General features: G+C 47.0%; 2 protein-coding genes across 3 annotated transcripts in view; one reads left to right on the top strand and one right to left on the bottom strand.

The window, feature by feature from the left end:
• The window catches only part of LOC149338278 (uncharacterized), a 67599-nt gene extending 64129 nt beyond the window's left edge, over window positions 1-3470 (bottom strand). Inside the window, exon 1 of the mRNA XM_089547588.1 lies at window positions 2786-3470. Coding sequence (XP_089403714.1) covers window positions 2786-3429 — 644 coding nt within the window. The 5' untranslated portion in view covers window positions 3430-3470. The remainder of the gene's footprint in view (window positions 1-2785) is intronic.
• Window positions 3471-4391: 921 nt separating this feature from the next.
• Window positions 4392-19564, top strand: part of LOC149338273 (toll-like receptor 2) — a 68633-nt gene continuing 53460 nt past the window's right edge. Inside the window, exon 1 of one of the 2 annotated variants that reach the window (XM_089547587.1) lies at window positions 4392-5411. In XM_089547587.1, the coding sequence (XP_089403713.1) occupies window positions 4744-5411 (668 nt within the window). In that variant the 5' untranslated portion in view covers window positions 4392-4743. The remainder of the gene's footprint in view (window positions 5412-19564) is intronic. The other variant, XM_089547586.1, reaches the window with a different exon arrangement.

Raw genomic sequence — 19564 nt, 5'->3', positions numbered from 1 at the left:
TCACTTACCCATAACCTCCCTACAATACTAAACAAATATGGACACACAAAGGGCTTGAACAAAAAACAATTACATTCCTATTTCGTGCAGTTATGATCCATTAATTTTTGTTTGTTGTTTCCGCGTATGTGCTTTTCAGTTGTTTTATTTTTGGTTTCAGTTCATTACTGGCTGCTTTATGTGATTGATATCATTATTACTTGTCACAGTAACTGTTTTATTATTTCCTTATTACTGTCTACTTATGTACTATTCATCTATTATGTATCTATTCATTACGCTGCTGCCTTGTAATGGTCTCTAGGGCCTCGTCAAGCTTTTGTGTAGCTTTTAGCCCAAGAGACCATCCAGTTGTTTTCTGGAAAATAAAGATGTATTGTATTGTATTGTATTGTATTGTATTGTATTGTATTGTATTGTATTGTATTGTATTGTATTGTATTGTATTGTATTGTATTGTATTGTATTGTATAACTGCCTCTGGGGGAAACAGAACCTGTTTTTAACCCGTGCTCTGCAGCATCTTGGAATGAAAGAGGGACACAGCACGACATCACCCAGCACAGAGCGGGCCAGACTGGATGGGTATTTGAGGATCCGGTAAAGGCCGATTCACACGACGGACCATTCGTCCGCGGCCCGCGCACTACGTGTTCATGCGCCAGCACATTGAGAGGCGCGCTGGATGGCTGGATGGATGGCGGCCGACAGCGCGCCTCTCAAAGTGCTGACGCATGAACACGTAGTGCGCGGGCCGCGGACGAACGGTCCGTCGTGTGAATCGGCCTTAAGCGGCGTCTGCTTGCGTGGTCGTGCCTCCCTGATACTTTCTAGAACATTTTAACAACATTAGGTCTTCTTACAGTTAACTCTGCGCTCTAGGCGACTCTGTTAAGCATAACGTTTGTGACTGCGGAAAGCAATGTGAAGTGCACAGAACAATAGCTTATAATAGCACTGAACAAAAGCGTTCTTGACTTCTCTGACGTGCACAAAAATCCGAGCTCACGGGAGCGTTCTATTAAAGCTGCACCGATCTGCAACCTCCCTGACCTTTGCCTCGGCAGCAGTACACCGCATCCACTGCGATGGGTCATGGTGGAAATGATGCGCAAAACAGTACTTGTGTCACCTCTGTGTGCCCTGCCTGTCGGTTGCCGCCGATAATGTACAAAGAGCAATAGTACTATGCAAAGCCGGTGAGCCTAAGCACATCTGTTGTGATCCGCTGTTGCAGTGCACCAAATCCTGGTATTCTGTTCAATGCTGATCCGCTACGCTTTAATTGTGTCAATACTTCGCAAAATTTTTCGGCGCTGCACTTCATAGCAGGTGTTGAAACTAAAATCTTTTGAAGTTTTTGAAAATAGGCTTTTTACGGTTAAAAGCGCATTTTTCGGCATGGTATTACGCAATGGAACGCATCAAACTACAGCTAATTTGTGCTAACTAGTATATAAATTCTTAAGAATTACTGTTGGTCTCATTTTTAGGGAGAAGTGGGTTACCCATCGTAAGTAGTAACCATAAGAGTTACCATATACACTCGTGCTGTTGCCCAACCAATTCCGCCTACATCGCGCCAAAATACATGAGCTTTAGAAAAGCTTGCAGCCAAAGGAATCCCTCCTGTGCACGTGCATTATATTTTGAGGCATCTACAAACCAAACTCGAGCTGTACAGTTTGCATGAGAAGCTTTGTCGCATATGCCGCACACCTTACTGTGGCATGTTTCATGAACCTGCTGTATACAGAACGGTGCTATATAGCCATGCCGCGAAAGTTGCGAGACTTTCTGAAATTGGCACACAGAACTGCATTTGTCAGTCTTGCTTCCAGAAGCATCCAGCACAGTTCATTTGTACCAGTGGTACACATGAGCTCTAACCCTACGCATGCTGGCTGCACCGTAACGTGTGTTGATTTCTCAGTGTGTTCTCAATAGTAAAACTCGTCCAAAAAACCAAAATCTGTTAGCCACGGCACCGAGGATAATTGCGTAATAAATATTCAAAAATTAAGATGAAAATTATTTAAAATGGGCTACGGCCTCTCACAAAATAAGGAGACCAACAGTAATAGTTGAAAAGTTACCTACTCAATATGAGTTAACCAGCCTACAAGTTAGCACGTCTTACGTGTGTTCTGAAGCGCTAAGCCGCTGACAATGCTATGCTGAAGATGTGGTGTACTAACTCAAAAACACCATTTTTAAAAATCGCAGATCACGTTACGTGAAACACGTGGTATAACTGGCGGAATTATTTTGCTTGCAGCGGTTCAATTCCCAACGAGAATATGAAGGGTTTGGTTTACGGTTTTATCGTGACAAAGCGACTCAGGCTATGAGGGACGCTGTAGTGAAGGGAACTCTTCAAGCACTCCGATGCCTGTACAGAGTACATGTTCAATGCATGCTACTTTTTCCATGCAATCAAGTATCATTCAAGCAGGGAAAAATGTTTCAGCAAGTTGAGGAATAGACCCTCAGAAGCCAGTGCAATTTCCAATTTGACGACGTGAAAAATGGCAACTGCGTGTGACTAGGGGCCACCTATAGCGTCACTTAATGTGAAGCAAAGTCCTGGCTTCGTTTTTGGCCGCGGGGAAACTAAGCACCTCTGAGATGGAATGCCTTTCAGTAATCTTTGCTCGTCGGCACTTGAGTAAATAAAATATTTAAGAGCCGCGGTTGATAACCCTGCAAAGGCGGGGTAAAAATGTTTATCTTTTGCCGCACATAAGGCCCGCCGAGAGTCGCCGTTATCGGCGCGGCCACTTACGACAGGTCAAGGTTCTTGAGGGCCGCGGCCGGCCGGGCCATCATGGAGCGCTTGAGCTCCGACACGTCCGTGTTGCGCAGAGTGACGCTCTCCAGGTTGACCAGCGCCGCCAGCCACAGGTCATCGACGTATCCGACTTGGGCCGAGTCCACGGTGACGTGGCGGAGACTGCCGGGCAGCAGACCGAAGTCTCGCGTGAGGTTCAGCCTGCCAGGTGCCTCGAAGATGGCCAGCGCACGCAGGCTCTGCAAATCTGAGAGGATGGCCCACGAGGCGGGCAGGCTGCTGCGACCACTGAAGGTGACGTTCTCCACGGAGGCCCTGAGGCCAGCGAAAGGGTTGTCGTCCTCGGCGTACTCGTATGAGTCCACAGTGACATTGATCAGCTCCAGCGAGGTGGCACTGACGTCGGCGAACGCCCCGGCGGGCAGCCGCTCCAGGTGGCTGTCTCGCAGCACGAACGAGAGAGTAGGCCGCGACAGGGGCCTCTGGATGAAGTGCTCGAAGTCCACGGGGCTGCCGAAGTCCGAGCAGCTCACCGACGCCGTCGTGTTGCGGCTCGAGATGTGGCAGGACGGCGAACCGAACGCCGCGCCCAGAAGGAGCCAAGCGGCGGTCGTCGATGCGAGCGCTCCGCGTGACATGCTGGTGCCAGACTGTCTGAGACTGCCGGCGCTCGAGCGAACGCCGAGAGCACCGATAAGATTGCCCCCTCTTGCCCTCTTCTGGCCGCGAAATCCGTGCAACAACGGCGCGTCTCGCGTTTCTGCCACCGAACACCGTCTCCGGCTATTGCGCTGGTGGGCGTCACGGAGACGCAGGTGCAACGTTGCGCGCGTAAGCACAAGCACGATTGGGGTACTTTTCCGCGCCGACCCTAGATTGACACTCTTGGGTATCCCGCCTGTTGATCGCCCAGAAATTCATGGGCATGACATTTTAAAAGGTTATGGGTCATGACACCTACTAAGTACGCATTTCTCTGTGTTCCTTCATGTGAGCGCGTAGAGTTTTCTTTTTTTACCTGGCCGCCCAGGCGCTCGGGCATTCAGGCCCCGGATGCACGTGGAAGTTTCTTGCTTGAGGGATAACATTTTTTTTTACGGAAATCAGTTGATAGGTCTATTCTGGAGCACGTTTTAAGCTTGAAGTTTAGAGTTTGCTAGAAGCCCCTCCGGTCGGCATGGTGTAACGTAACATAAAACGGTGGGAGCCGGGACGTCATTTCATTTGCCGCTTCATTCTTCGCCATAATTTGAGTTCCTGGGAACTAGGAAAGACCAGTACTTCGCCATATTTTGAATTCCTGGGAGCTAGTGACGACGAGTAGAAGCGACAAATATATTCTTGTTTATAGAGCACCGCCAGTATTGGGGCGGCCGCGTTTGCTCTGAGCGGGAAAGCAGGCTCTTGCATAACAGTGTCAACACTGCGTTCGCACCACGCTGTGTCTCCTCCCTCTCCCACAAACTGCTCGTTGCATGTGACAGGCAGTGACGCACCACGCGCGATACCCAGCTGGCACGCAACGTCCCCGGGAAAACACGAGAAGGACGAAAGCGACGCGCTCGAGTTTCCACGATAGCAGCCGACGCTGGGCAGATAGGCGGCTACGCAGCTGCTTTCTTCGTGGCAACGACGGGCGTTGCTATCACGGAGTTCGTAAGGAGTTTTCCTACCGAATGAGCTCGGCCTCGTTTTCTAGTGGTCGCGAGGCGAGCGTTTCTTCGCGGAAAATATTTTGTTGTGCAGCGTGCGGCAAAGAATTGCCACTCTTCCCTCAGCGTTGCGAAATGGGACGTCAACCTCGAGTTTGACGAAAGCCCTTCGTGTCTTCGGGGTATTGCTATCTGAGGCGAAACAAGGGGCGCTTCCCTTTCGCTTCTTCGGTTCGAACGCGATGAAGCAGCGGCGTCCTTCGGCTCGACCGGTTTGCGGCAATCGGCCGGCGTCTAGCGATGGCGTCGCCCCTACAACTCGCAGCGCTGTGCCTGTTTATGGGCCGGCTGGGAAGCGCGTCGGCAGCTTCCTGCCAGGACACGGACTACCTGGGTGTTTGCACAGTCAACTGCGAGAGCTACAAGTTCTTCATCTGCAGCAACGTGTACACGGTGAGCGACTTCTATCACTACGTGCAACAGGCGCTGCGTTACCCGAATCTCTGGCTCGTGCTCAAGGACAGTCGACTGGACTACTACCCGGCGGGCACGTTCGCCGACGGCAACGTGTCAGTGCTCGAGTTCCGCAACGCGCGGGTCAATAGCTTCACGCAGTTCGAGAATGGCCCTAACCCGTTCTTGGGCGCCGAGCAAACCCTCGAAACAATTGTTTTCCGCGAAGACAGCAGCCTGCCAGACACCTGGGGTCTGCTGAAGAGACTCTCTAAGCTGTCCAAGGTCGAGTTTCGGGACATGGCGCACCTTGAGTTGACGAGCGACTTCAACCAGCTGCCGTCCAACGTGGAGAGAGTCTACATCTACAACTCGAGCATTGGTTACGTGCATCCACGCTGGCTTTCCGAGCAGACTGCACTCAAGCTGGTCATCGTCAGGGACACCAATCTCAACAGGTTTCTGCGCTCCATGCTGCCTCGGCCAGCTCCGTTCCTCAAGGAATTGGATCTTGAGTATGTATACACTGTCAGGGAATGTCATAAGCAGTAGCCACGTTCTTGGGCGCGCTGACGCTGTATTTGCCACCCAGTGGAGAAACTGAATTTCATTTCAGCGATCCGGGCAGACTTTTTGGAACGCTCTTGCTTGCGAATCATTCTGCTTCAGTATTTATTTCCATTTCATCAGCATCTTGCTCACGTGCCGGCTGACATCGAATTTGCAACGTAGGAGGCTGTCGAGGACGACAACAATATTTTCACAACACAACCGTGTACGGCCTTGCTGAGCGCGCGCATAAGCGTGTTTTTAAGGGGGAGGGGGGGGGGGTGGCTGCCTTGGTTTGTCACTAGGATTGGTGTTGGCGCTTGTGCCACTTTGCTGTGATTGCGGCGGCGCAATATGGCGTTTGTTAATACGTCGTTCCTTGGGTACCAGACTTCTACGGACTTCTCACCGTGGTGCTTAAATAGAAGAATTAGAGGCGAGATATTGATCCTTAGAACAACTCAAATCCTTACATAGCGGTCGCAACGGACGGTTCATTTCTTGGTTTTTTCGTTTTCCCTGCATTTGCTAAGCTCCAGGAGCGCGGTGGGTGCAAAGGAAATTAAAGGGTGTGACGAGAATCGACATGTGCTTATGCAGACAGACAGCCGCCACCAATTCGAGCCTGTGGTAGTCGCCTAAGGGACGGGATTTGAGAATCCCCGTGAGGCCCACTATTACAATACTGACGCAAGGGAACGCCGAAATACTGTACATCTTCGCAGCCTCTAAAAAGGCTGGGTTTTGTACCCCAGTTACCTAACAAAACCCCTTTGATTTATGGAGGTTAACATCCGCACCCGAACTCTCGCAAAACTTCTCAGTTATATTGAGAGCTCGAGCACACCGTTTTCATCAGAACAGAAAACGGCCATATGATCAGCATAAACCAAAAGTTTTATTGCACAATGCGATAGCAAGAAGCCACCTATCAGTTGGTTTGATGATGCTGAGGCATAGGGGCTTCACTTCACTTCACTTCACTTTAATACCTTAAAGACCCTCGTTAGAGGGTATTACATAAGGGGTGGGGCACACAGAAATGAAAAACAGAATGACTAACAAATAAGTTGAAAGTTATACAAATATAAGATTATCACTGAGCAAGTACACGCGTGATTTCTTCGATGAACAAGCTGAATATATAAACCGAGTAACAAAGGGGATAGCAGGCAGCTCTGTCAAAGCGGTGTTCAAATGGAATAGGTTTGATAAGCTTTTGATTAACTGCCAGTCTGGAAGCTTTACAACGTATTTCCATGCCTTTAAGCAAGGCATCACCTATGTTCGCGCTGAGCAAAAACAAATTCGATGACGAACCTCATGAAGAGTTTTTGCAAGGTCAGTCTGAATAAAAGCCATCTCATCATCATTGTCATCAACCCGACTTTTCCCACTGCACAACAAAGACCTCTCCAGTATCTCCACAATTAATGGTGGAAAAACAGCGCAAACTGAGAAAGAGAACACAAAACAAGAGGGGCACTGCAAGCTACTCTTTCTTAGTTTGCGTTGTTTTTCCACCATGAGTTCACACCAACTAGCCCAAATGTCTGCTCTTCCCAATTAACCCTGTCCTGTGCCAGCTGCGCACAACCTATGCCTGCAAGCTTCTTAATATCATCCTCCCACCTAACTCTCTGCTGCCCCCTGCTACGATTCCCTTCCATTACGCTTCCATACCAGGACCAGCGGTTGTCTTGCCTTCGCATTACATGCCTTGCCCAAGCCCACTTCCTCCTCCTGATTTCTACTCGGATGTCATTAGCGCGTGTTTGATCCCTGACCCTCTCTGCCCTCTTCCCGTCTCTTAACTGTGCACCAATCATTTTACTTTACATAGCTCGCTGTGTTGTCCTTAACTTAAGCTGAACCCTCTCTGTTAGCCTTCACGTTTCTGCCCCATAGGTGAGTACTGGTAAGATACTGCTGTTATACGTTTCTCTTGAGGGATATTGGTAAACTGCCATTCATGATCTGTAAAAACCAACCAAATCCGCTCCACTCTATTGTTATTCCGTTTATTTCGCTCTCGTAATTTGGATCTGAAGTCACTAGCCCTAAGTTAACGTATTTCCTTATCACTTACAGCACCTCGCTACAAATTGTAAACTGCTGTTTCCTTGCTAGACTGTTGTGTTGTGTTGGGTTTAATGGCACATAGGTAGCTAAGTCCATCATGCGCCAAACACAAGGCATTGAATAGTTTTCAGCACCATTTTATAAAAATGAAGTGACCGGTGGTGTAGAAGGCCTAAAGTGTTATTTTCGCTACTCAGTGATGCCAACAGAAAGATATTTTAAAAATGGCCACTGCTACAAGCTTTACAAAAAGTCGGGTTCCTTTGAATGCTGTTCAACTTTACATTACTTTTCTGCATATTAATTCTGGACTCACAATACTGCTCTGCCTGTCTAACTCATTGATCATGTTTTGCAGTTCATCTCCTGAGTGACTTATCAAGGCAATGTCACCAGCGAATCGCAGATCACTAAGCTATTATTCATCAACTCTTATCGTCGACTGTTCCCATTTCGGGCCTTTAAGTACTTCCTGTAATCATGCGACGAATAGCAGTGGCGAAATCATGCCTCCCTACCCGAGAACCTTTCTCATGGGAAATATGTACCTGAGTTTATGAATAACAATTTTAACTGTCCACCAGCTATACATATCTCCGAGTATTTTTACATAAAGTTCTTATACACACTGATTCTGCAATGCCTGCATGTCTGTTGAAGTTACAACTGAGTCCAACGCTTTCTCGTAATCTGTAAAGGCTACTTAAAGGGGTTGGTTATTATCTGCGCATTTCTGTATCACCTTACTGTTAGCGTGAACTTGATCTGATATCAAGTACCTTTTATGAAAGCCAGCCTAATCATTTGGTTTATTGAAGTCTAAGGTTGCCCTCACTCTTTTATCGATTTTCTTAGTAAATAGCTCATAGCCAAAGTACAGTAAGCATATTCGTATGTAATTTTTGAAGTCCTTGACGTCTCCTTCCTTGTGGATTAAGATTCACTAGGCCAACCTGATCTGACACTCTCTCCAACGCCGAACGCGCGATATGGACACGGTTTCCGATACTACGGCGTTTAATTCCACACACTTAGTGAGGCCCTAATAAACCTAATGCCACAAGCTGCAGACGAGAAAAAGAGCCTTCCGAAATGTTTTGTAAATCCATGTTTCATAACGACAGTTTTCGATACCCTTCAGCACTTTTCAGCCGATTTTCAGCTTTGCTTTCGGAATTGGAATGCCGTTACCAGTAAGTGTGAGATAAAAAGCCCACGTCATAGGCAGCACTGGGAAATTCCAAAAAGATATGGGCTAGGCAAGGCATGAACGTTTTATAGAACTCATTAGTTTGACCGTACGCGCCAGGAGACTTCGGACCCTGTACAGCAAAAATGTCCGATTTCACCTCGACTAAGCTAATAGGCTTCTCAATTACTATATGTTGCTCATTTTTAAACTGAGAAATCTGACCCAATAATCTGAATATTACTACCCCTCTAGAGCCGCATATATTAGTAAAAGAAAGCACCGAGGATATGGCATGTGAGTGTTTATGTATCACCTTTGTATTGAATTACTGAAACCTCCTGGGAGATAGCAACCTGTCTTTCATCGTTAAACGTGTCGCGGCATGGTTGTTCATTAGTAAAGCTCTGTGTCCGTCGTCTGATCAAGGCAGCCTCATTTTTTTTAGCGCTAAGCTGTTGCAACTCTGTGCTAATATTATTGAGGCCATCAAGATACAATATTTGGGCCATTCTTTCCAGCTCATTTATTTTGCTTAAAGGGTACCTGCCTAGGGTCCGGACATTTTTGAAAAACAAGCCCACTACATAGATGAGGCATCGAAGATAGCCTCTGCAAAATACTAGAGCCATGCGCGCCCCAAAAAGCTGCAAAAATTCAAATCAAAGCCCGCTCGGTCTTTCCTTTTACAAAAATGTCCCCGCCCACTACTCTCAACCCCCTAGACGCCATGAGGGTTACTTTCGCTAAAGTCATTCTATTGGTGCATCATTCTGACTGACGGGAGAAGGTTGGGCGTAGCCTGGGCGTCGCGTCGTCTGCGCAACGCTTTCCGCAGCGCCTTTCGTTTTGGCACATGCCTACAAACCCGCATGAAGGAACAAAAAAAACAACTGCGGAGGGAGCGTACGGTGACAGCCTTGAACCCTAGTCATAAAAAGTAAACAATAGTAAAACTGAGTGAGTCGGTTCGCCCCCCGCCGTGATCATGTCACGAGATAGCCGTGTGCATGCGCTCCCTTCTCAGTTTTTTTTTTGTGTTTCCATGCAAGCCCCCCAAAACAAGGTTTTAGTGACTTGTGCATTAGAGCCTTTACCCCGATCGCGCACTTGACCGCTCCGCACACACACCGCTTATCCTTCGTGCATCTTGCCTACGCCTTGACTCCAATGAACGACAGGAGCTTAGGAGCGGAGAAAAGACACAAACACACAGAACACAAACACACACCGAGAAAAGCAAACGGGCGGTTTCCGGGTCCGCGCTTCGCCGCGTGTTTCGAACAAAACCGACTTCCGCTCCTCTGGTCGTGAAACGATCGGGAGGCCTAAAAAAAATGAAAAGTTGGCTCGCTAACGAGTTGTCAAACAGATGTATGAAAGGATGCGCTCGCTAACAAGTTTAGGTGGTCGAGCCGATCGCGCCTCTCGATCTTTAAGTGTGCGGAGAAAATGCAACGACGCTGTTTCGTCGTTGGATGGGCAGGCAGCGACTGGAGTCGAACCACGATCCGGCGCAGATTTCCAGGAGATTATGTGTTCAGTCGTGTCTGGCTCCAACGCATCGGCATTTCTGACACAACGGTAAAGAATGTGGTGGTTTCCCGGAGACACTTCGCTCCGGACGTCTACGTCTGCGGCCCAAACAACTGGGGAGAGGAAGGACAGAGAAAAAAAAAACGCGACGAAACACCGCGAGGAGACCCAAAGAGAAAAACAGAGAGGGCTTTGGGAGACCCGCCGCTCCCCCCCCCACCCCCACCCCCACCCCTCAAATTGACCAGGTAGCAAGCAAAAACCAAGAAAAGAATTCTATTCAAGGTGGGGCCATGACGTAGACATGTGACGCACTCCACCAGACACCACGCCTCCGGCTAACATCGGAGGAGGAAGGGTCATTTTGCCTTGCGGAGCCTACTCGACGAGGCGCGGGAGAGAAAAATCTCGAGGAGGCTCGCTCCAAGAGAGGTAGAGAGTATTTTCGGCCAGAGGGTGGTCACTTGCCCTTTAAGTTGTGACCAAATTCACAAAGCTGAAGACGCCTGAGGAATGAAATTCGTGATGATCCTTGGGTAGCACAATTCTTAACCATTTGCTTGAACAGATGCAACCTCTGGAAGACTGAGAGGCCAGCACATGCGCATGTATCTTTCACGCAAGCAGCTACAGCGTGCTGAAAATTTTTTTTAGAGGACAGAATTGCTGAAAATGTTTTTTAGAGGACAGAATTATGTACCTTCCACAGTTTCCATCGTCGTTGGAGTAGACGCCTAGTGTAGCTTCCTGTCTCAGCAAGCACCATGTAGTGGTCGCTGCAAAGTACCAACCTGTCCCAATAGCCATGCACAGCAGTTAATGCGTCAGCAGTAACGTGCATCCTGTCAAGTCCAGCATAAGAAAATGATTAGAAATGCGCGAAATGTATACTCTCGCTTTTCAGTCGGAAAATGTCTACAAGGATGTGTTCACTAAGTCACCGAGAACAACAGAACAGTGGCCATAACGTCCGTGATATACTGACCGATCCTCATGGTACATAAACAACTGAAATCTCCCACGAGTAAAATTTTCCGATTTGTGCGCAGGAGGTTCGTCAATGACAGGAAAAACTTTTTATCTCGCTGCTTTACAGGCGCTTGCACACAAATAATTCGTGACTGCCGAACTAGTAAAGTCCCAACATATGAGCCCCCTTTGATCATCGATAGCTAGAATGACTGGTCAGTATAGGCAGTGTATCACCCAAAAGCAGAATGCATCCTCAAGACAAGCTTTTCGAATGACCCGAAGATGATATTAAAGTCAGGTACAAACAGAACAAGAGCAGTTTCCATCTCCTCATTGGTAGCTTTTTTGTGTATTTGCTCTATCGGGCAACATACTAGCATTGCCCACAAGGTAAGACAAGAGATTATGAACCACCTGAGCGATCTTGGCCTGGCGTGGGCACACCACCAGGAGCGGTATTGAAGTCTACAAACGGGAAAAACACAACTTCAGCATAATTTACACAAAAGCCACAAAATCAATAATCAGCTCTGCTCAATAAATGCATATAAGAGCAGTGAAGTACACTGAATTAATATAGAAAATTTGTACATAATGTAATAAAAAACGAGTTGTTCTCCCAACCGTATAAGATAACAGCACATCAAACGGTGCAAGAAATATGCATTTTGTAATAAGGACTACTATGCTGCACAAAGAGCAAAGACGAATAGATGCATTTAAATCATCATCATCATAAGCCTGAATACGCTCGTTGCAGGGCAAAGGACTGTCCCATGTCTCTCAAATAATCCTGTCGTTTGCCAGTTGCTGCTACCGTATCCCCGCAAACTTCTTGATCTCATCCGCCCACTTATTCATGCCGCCCCCTGCTAGGCTTGCCTTCCCTTGGAATCCACTCTGTTGCCCATGAGGAATACCGGTTACCTTCCTTCGTATTACATGCCTTTCCAAGCCCATTTCTTCCTCTGCCCGTCGTTTCCGATCTCTTAACGTTACGCCTATAATACTTCGTTCCATAACTCGCTGCTTTTTCCTTAACTTTAGCTGAACGCTCTTCGTTAGCCTGCACGTTTCTGCCCCACAGGCGGGTACCGGTACGATATAGCTGTAGTATATTTTTCTCTTGAGGAAGATGCAGAGATGGCGTTGAGGTAGAGCATCCGACTTGCGTGAAAGAGGAACGGGGTTCGAATTTCAGTGCCACGGAATTCTTCACCTGGTTTAAATAAAAATAATGAAAAAACTCCGCCTGTCGGTGGAATCGCACAACCAGGCCTGGGGTGTGGCCTGATCTCGGTGACCAGAACCGACCACGTACTCTATTATGATAAATAGAGGCGCTAACAAACAACGACACAGAGGGGACACAGCGCTTGTGAGAACAGGACTTGGCCACCCTGGTGTAGTACTTGGCCGCAACCTTCCGTGAACAACCGAATTAACCCTCAGCCCTCAGTGCCCAGCAGCTGAGGAGCAACTGACCAAGGCTCTGACGTAGCGGAGGGTGCTAAGAATCTGTGGTTCCGGACAGTCTGCCTCTGACGTAGCGGAGGGTGCTAAGAATCTGTGGTTCCGGACAGGCTGCCTCTGACGTAGCGGAGGGTGCTAAGAATCTGTGGTTCCGGACAGGCTGCCTCTGACGTAGCGGAGGGTGCTAAGAATCTGTGGTTCCGGACAGGCTGCCTCTGACGTAGCGGAGGGTGCTAAGAATCTGTGCTTCCGGACAGGCTGCCATTGGAAACTGAACCTGGCAACGTTTAGCTCTAGAACCTAACCAATTGAAGCTAGCTTAGCAGTGCTGTTGGAGGAATAAGCCGGTATTAAATGGGATGTCATAGGGCTTAGTGAGGTTACGAGGACAGATGAGGCGTATACAGTACTAAAGGCCGGGCGCGTACTGTGCTATCGTGGATTAGCGGACAGACGAAAACTAGGTGTGGAATTCCTCATCAATCCGGATGTAGCTGCTAACATAGAGGAGCTTTATAAGAGGGCTTAAGAAGAGGTACAAGCTGAAGGTGGTGCCGGCCTACGCGCCTACATCAAGCCATGATGACCAGATCGCTGAAAACATCTGTGTAGACGTGGAATCGGCAATGAACGTGGTGAAATCACAGTACACTGTCCTGATGGGCGACTTCAGTGCGAAGGTAGGCAAGAAGCAAGTTGGAGACCAGGCGGTCGGTGACTATGGCATATGTTCTAGGAATAGCAAGGGAGGGTTATTAGTAGAATTTGCAGACAGAAATAATTTATGGATCATGAATACCTTCTTCTGCAAACGAAAAAAGAATTAATGGATGTGGAAGAGCTCCGTTTAAAACAACTAGGCATAAAGCTATTTCTAGCAGCTTGTATTACAAATGGATGAGCATTACACAACATGATTTGATAGTGTATTGAATATGTTCCGTCGTTTATACGACGCCTATTGACCACAACTAAAGTCTATTTAGGTACGTGTTAAAGAAGTCTATACAGTTTGTTTCTATACAGTTTGTTTTTACGTATTTAGTTAGAAAGTGCATACGTAGTTTGAGTTCATGCATGCTTTTTTTTACAGAGATTATATGAGACGGTGCTCTTGACAAAAACTATTCGTTTCGCCGCCGCGGTGGCTCAGTGGTTATGCCGCTCGGCTGCTGACCCGACAGACGCAGGTTCGATCCCGGCTACCGCGGTCGAATTTCCATGCACGTGAAATTCTAGAGGCTGGTGTACTGGGCGATGTCAGTGCATGTTAAAGAACCTCAGGTGGTCGAAATTTCCGGAGCCCTTTACTACGGTGTCCCTCATAGCCTGGGTCGCTTTGAGACGTTAAACCCCAATAAACGAACCATTTGTTTCGTCTTTCGCAGATAAAAGTAACCGAGCTGCTTACGAATGCAAGGCAGATATTTTTCCCACGTCAATTTTATTACAGGTAATCCAGATAAGCAGACAATAACTGCATGGAAAATGGTAAGGGGAAAATACGCCTGCCTTTTCAGCCAGAAAGGTAAAATATAGCGGAACCTATACAGCATACCGATAGTTCGTGCTATCTTAACACGGATGTCTGTGTGCTCGCTCCAGCCTAGGTTGTGACGAAATTTAATTCCTGGAAAGGAATGCGAGCTGCCACGTTCAGGTTATCATGAGCGCAATGAAGCTTAAAATTATAATCTTTGTATTTGTTTTTTGTACAAAGAGCATAAACTTCGATTTGTTTTTTTTCTCGTACAGTTCAACACTGTTTAAGTCCAGCCATACACTAAGATCGAATAGCCACGTGTTAGCTGTATTTTGAAGTTCATTAAGATTTGTTCCAAACAATAACTACATTTCTACCGTCTACGTATAATACTATATCGTCGAACTGAAGAATGTTTACTATATCGTTTATATAGATCCGGAAGAGCAAAGGCCATTGTTGGCCCTCGCAATGCACCATATTTAAAGGCACACAAAGTGAAAACGCTACTCAAGATAACTGCGCATCAGTACAAGTGCTGTGCTCCTAGTTCCATATATTTCGAGTTTTATTAGTAAAAAGCGATGTTTAATGTAGTCGAAGGCCTTACGAAAGTCTAGACATATTCCAGCGCTTTAGACCTTACTGTCAATTTTTTCAGTTTTCAGTTTGTTTTTTTTTCTGGAACCCATATTGCGCTTAGCTGATATGATGTTTTTTGCAAGGAAAAAACTATCTACGGAGTTGTGTATGACACGTTCAATGACTTTCGAAAAAGAGAGAAAATCGAAATCGGCCTATACTTTTTCAGTTCATTATAAGTTCCTCCCTTGTGAATGACCACGACAATGGCTATCTTCATTTTCGCAGGAAAGAGTATGCCGTTGCAGATGTAAGCCAGAGGCTTTCAGATTACATGGACTGTGAGTTGGAAGGTGCAGCTTTATTCTCGTCATGGTAGCTGCCTATCGATTATCGAGTGAGTTGATGATAAGGTTAATGTCATCTTCAGAAGTGCGAATTATAAATTCAGATTCGCGCAACGTCTGCCCCGTATATCTCCCTAAGCTGCTGTGATGCATTATAAAATATTTTCCACCACCTGCGTTTGTAATGTGGCCATTAATAAGGTTAACTAAATTTGCTCCGAATAAAAAATCCCTTTAATGACTAATGCAAATGGGATGCCAAAATCTTGCGTCGTGTTTAGTTCACTGAATCGTTTCAATGTTATTCATGGGGTTATCTATGCCCTTTTGGAACTTGAGTTCGTAAAATGTAGACTTTCTTTACGTCAAAGCTGAGCTTCTAAACGGTTTAAATCCCTGTAGTTTTGCAGCATCACGCGTCTGCACAAGTTGCTCGAACAGCTTATCCTCTATTTATTTATTTATTTATTTATTTATTTATTTATTTATTTATTTATTTATTTATTTATTTATTTTCTCAAAGGTCTCGGTTGAGACATTACATGAGGGAGTGGACGATATCTGACAAACAATGGTAAAAAAATGTTAAGATGAAAGGTTGGCGATGCTCCGCTTGAATTCTAGTGGGTTGATGATAATGGCAACTTCGGTGGGCAGGTCATTCCCGTCTCGTGCAGTACGCTGAAAAAATGACTGCTGAAATGTCACAGTATGGGCTTGTAGGGGACACACTGCAATACTGTGGCGGAACCGGGCGATGCGGTGGGCTCTTTTTATGTAGGGGTTATCAAGAGGCAAAGAATGGAAAAATTTATGAAAAAGGTTAAGACGTGCTATCCTACGGCGCGAGGCTAGGGGAGGTAAGTTGATTCGAGCTTTTAGGGCTGAGATGCTTGAGTGGTAGGAATAATTAGACAGAATGAATCGTGTTGCGCGGTTCTGAACCAATTCGAGGGCGTTAGTAAGGTTATTGTGTTGTGGATCAAAAATAGCGTTAGCATACTCAAGCTTGGGTCGCACAAAGGTTTGAAAAGCAAGCTGTTTAATAAGGGGAGGAGCGAGCGAAAGGTTACGGCGTAAATAACCTAGACCACAATTAGCAGAATTTATTATGTGGTTAATATGACTGGTCCAAGTTAGGTCACGCGAGATATGCACACCAAGATATTTGAATAATTCGGAGGTTCCAATCTGCAGGTTATTAATATTATAATTAGGCACTACGTAATTGCGACGACGGTGAATGGACATTAACACGGTTTTAGAAATATTTAATGACATCAGCCATGTTTTATACCAGTCCTGTATGCGAATAAGGTCAGTCTGTAATGCGAAATGGTCGGTGGAGTTAGTAATTCCTCAGTAAACGACACAGTCAACGGTAAAGAGTCGGATATGAGAATAATTGTTACACGGTAGGTCATTAATATATATCAAGAAAAGGAGGGGCCCGAGTACTATTCCTCGCGGTACCACCGAGAGAACAGGTGTTAAGGATGAAGAGTGTGAATTGGCATATACGAACTGCTGACGGTTAGATAAAAACCCTAGAATTCAGTTCAGAACACACGGATGAATATTAAGGCGCGATAACTTTAGTAAGAGACGACCATGGGGGACCTTATCGAACGCTTTTTCGGAGTTTAAAAACACTACATCAGTCGGGATATTACGATCAAGGTTTAAATGTAAGTCGTGCAGAAAGAGTGCCAGTTGGGTGTCACAGGAATGATTTTTGCGAAAACCATGCTGGCTTGTGTGAAAAAAATGAACGAACGATAAGAATTTAGCAATATGCGAGTATAAAACATGCTCCATTATTTTGCAAGAAACGCTTGTTATGGAAATCGGGCGGTAGTTACTCGGCGATGATCCGCTTCCTTTCTTGAAGACTGGGATGACCTTGCCTACCTGTCAGTCATGTGGAATTGAACCGGTAATGAGGGATGCCTGGAATATGATCGATAAGAAAAGGCTACACGTATGTTTAGTATTTTTCAGCACTTTGGCGTTGATACCGTCCACTCCAGTAGATGACGAGTTCTTCAGTGATTCAATTACCTTGACTATGCCGACGGGATGAAATGTGATATTTTGCATGAGCGGGTGCGTAAAATATGGTGGATCTGGAAAGCTGCCAGGTGGTTCATTAGTAAAGACCGAACTGAATGCTGTGTTAAGAACATCTGCAACCTCAGTGTCAGGAATAGGAGACCCAGAGCTACTGTTAAGTGAAATATCATTACATTGCTTAGGGGCTAATGGTTTTCAGAAATCGTTTTGGGTTATTCTGTAGCATAGAGGGTAAAGTAGTAGAAAAAAACTTGCGTTTAGTCTGAGCGGTTAACTTGTCGTATTCTTTTGCGACAGCATGATACTTCTGCCATGTGGAAGAAGACAGCTAATTATTAACAGATAATTATTCTGTTAATATGCACAAATACTGCAAGCCATTATCCGGCCTAAGCAGCGGTGGTTACAATGGTGTGAACAAAAACTAAACCGATATCAAGTTCATTTCAGAAACAGCAGCGCCGGATTGCACTGGGCTGTGTGAGAAAATAGTACAGTCGAAATAAAAAGATCACAGAACAAATCAGCATCAAAGGCACGTTGCAGATCACTTCAAATCTCTGTTTTGAATACACATCTCGAAAGCGTCAACAGTACAGCAGTTTACTGCCACAGGAGGCAAACTTTCCCAAAGGGCGATCGCTCATTGAAACAAAGAGTATTTATATACATTAATATGAGTCTTTGGTTGTAGTACTGTTTTATTGTAGGTAGTACGTTGCAGAATGCCTGAATGGTTCGCGAAGAAAAACTGATCGGGATACAGTCGAACGCCTCTTCAACGAACGCCCCTACAACGAAACGACCTGTATAACGAAGGATTTCGTTTGTCCTGGCCGAATTCCTATCTTTTATATGTATTGTGAACGCCTCTACAGCGAAGACCATTACAAGAAATTTTTCCTGTACAACGAAGGAATTTAGGCGCCCCTGACGGCTGATTTGTTGCTTTACAACGAAAACTCGCAGCGGCGCCGCCATTGCCCTCTGCAGCCGCGATAAAGCCTCGGTGCGCATGGGGAGCACCGCTCGCCATGGCAGCGAATTCCGCTAAACCTGGAGCACAAGGTTGAGCTACCGACTAAGGTAAACGTTCGCCACTCCATTGAAACGATTACGAGCGCCTGGGGGAGCGTCCCGCCAGACGTCGTGCGTAATTGCAGGTCGAAGGCTGGATTTGCTACACCTCAGGACATCGCTAGCGACGCACCTCACCAGCGCGCCGATGACGGCGACTGTTCCTGTCCTGCTGCACAGCTCCAGGAACTGCTCAACTCGTACGCCGCTTCCTGCAACACAGCAGAGGGTGTGACGGCTGACGAATGCGTCGCGGTTCACGATGACGTGATGGCCTGCTCTGAAGTGACGACTGAAGACATCGTCGAAGCAATCAAGGACGGGAAGGAAGCGGATGCCCACAAAGATAGCAGTGATGAAGAGCCTGCAGACGACACAAAACTTTTGACAACAACAGAGGCCATAGCGGCATTCGACACTCTGCATTTGTACCCTGCATCGCTCCCGGGTTTTGCCGCGGAGCATTCCGTGAACCTCGATGTGATAAGATCGGCTGCTGTTGCGCTTTCCATCGGACGGAGTGTCCCGAAGAAAATTACCGACTTCTTTCATTACGCATCTCTTGCATTCATGTTAAATAAAGGTTTTCTTTTGCTGAACGTGCGTAGGCTGTAGTGCCGGAGCCCACATTTCGCTGGCTGGCCTCTCTGGAATCAATCGCTGCGCGCCGCCGTCGCTCAAAGCAGGCCCAGACTCTCTCGGGCATGTCGCGGCGTGCAGCGTGACTCATGCCGTCTCGCCGGCGCCGACGCGGACTCTTCCTGCTCCCCTCCTCTCCGTCGGTGCGGGCTCCTCCGTCTCGTCGCCGGCCGTCGCCTCTCGACCATTGGTCTAATTTGAACGGTGGCCAGTGCCGTGACCTGATTGGAGGATTTGAACGGCTGGCTGCCGTAACCGTTACCAGCGGCTTTAAAAGCGGAGCCGCGCTGAACCCGCGCAGCAGACGGGCAGCAGAAGAGCCATCACGCCGGAGCTACGCTCGCCGCCGGGGCCGCCCTTCTTCTGTGTGCTTGCCCGTGGTGCTCTTGTCCCTGGTATCATGTAAAAGCCCTTGTACATACTGTACATAAAAGTCACTTTGACTCACCGTCGCCTCGACCGTTTCCTGGCTCGGACTCCCAGTCCCAACAGTGGTGGCAGCGGTGGGATGCCAAAGACCCAACAAGGCTTGCTCTATTCCATGCGATACGGTGCGCCGCCTTTACAACGAAGTGGCCTGTATAGCGAAGTACTTTGAAGGCCCCGAGGGCTTCGTTATAAAGGTGTTCGACTTATTTCGAAATGGCCTTGATAAAGCTGATATAT

This window comes from Amblyomma mixtum, chromosome 6, assembly GCF_055824585.1.
Source record: "Amblyomma mixtum isolate Tamu chromosome 6, ASM5582458v1, whole genome shotgun sequence".
Taxonomy (NCBI): Eukaryota; Metazoa; Arthropoda; class Arachnida; order Ixodida; family Ixodidae; genus Amblyomma; species Amblyomma mixtum.
Note: the sequence above shows the minus strand (reverse complement) of the source record. Positions and strands in the feature narration are given on the sequence as shown.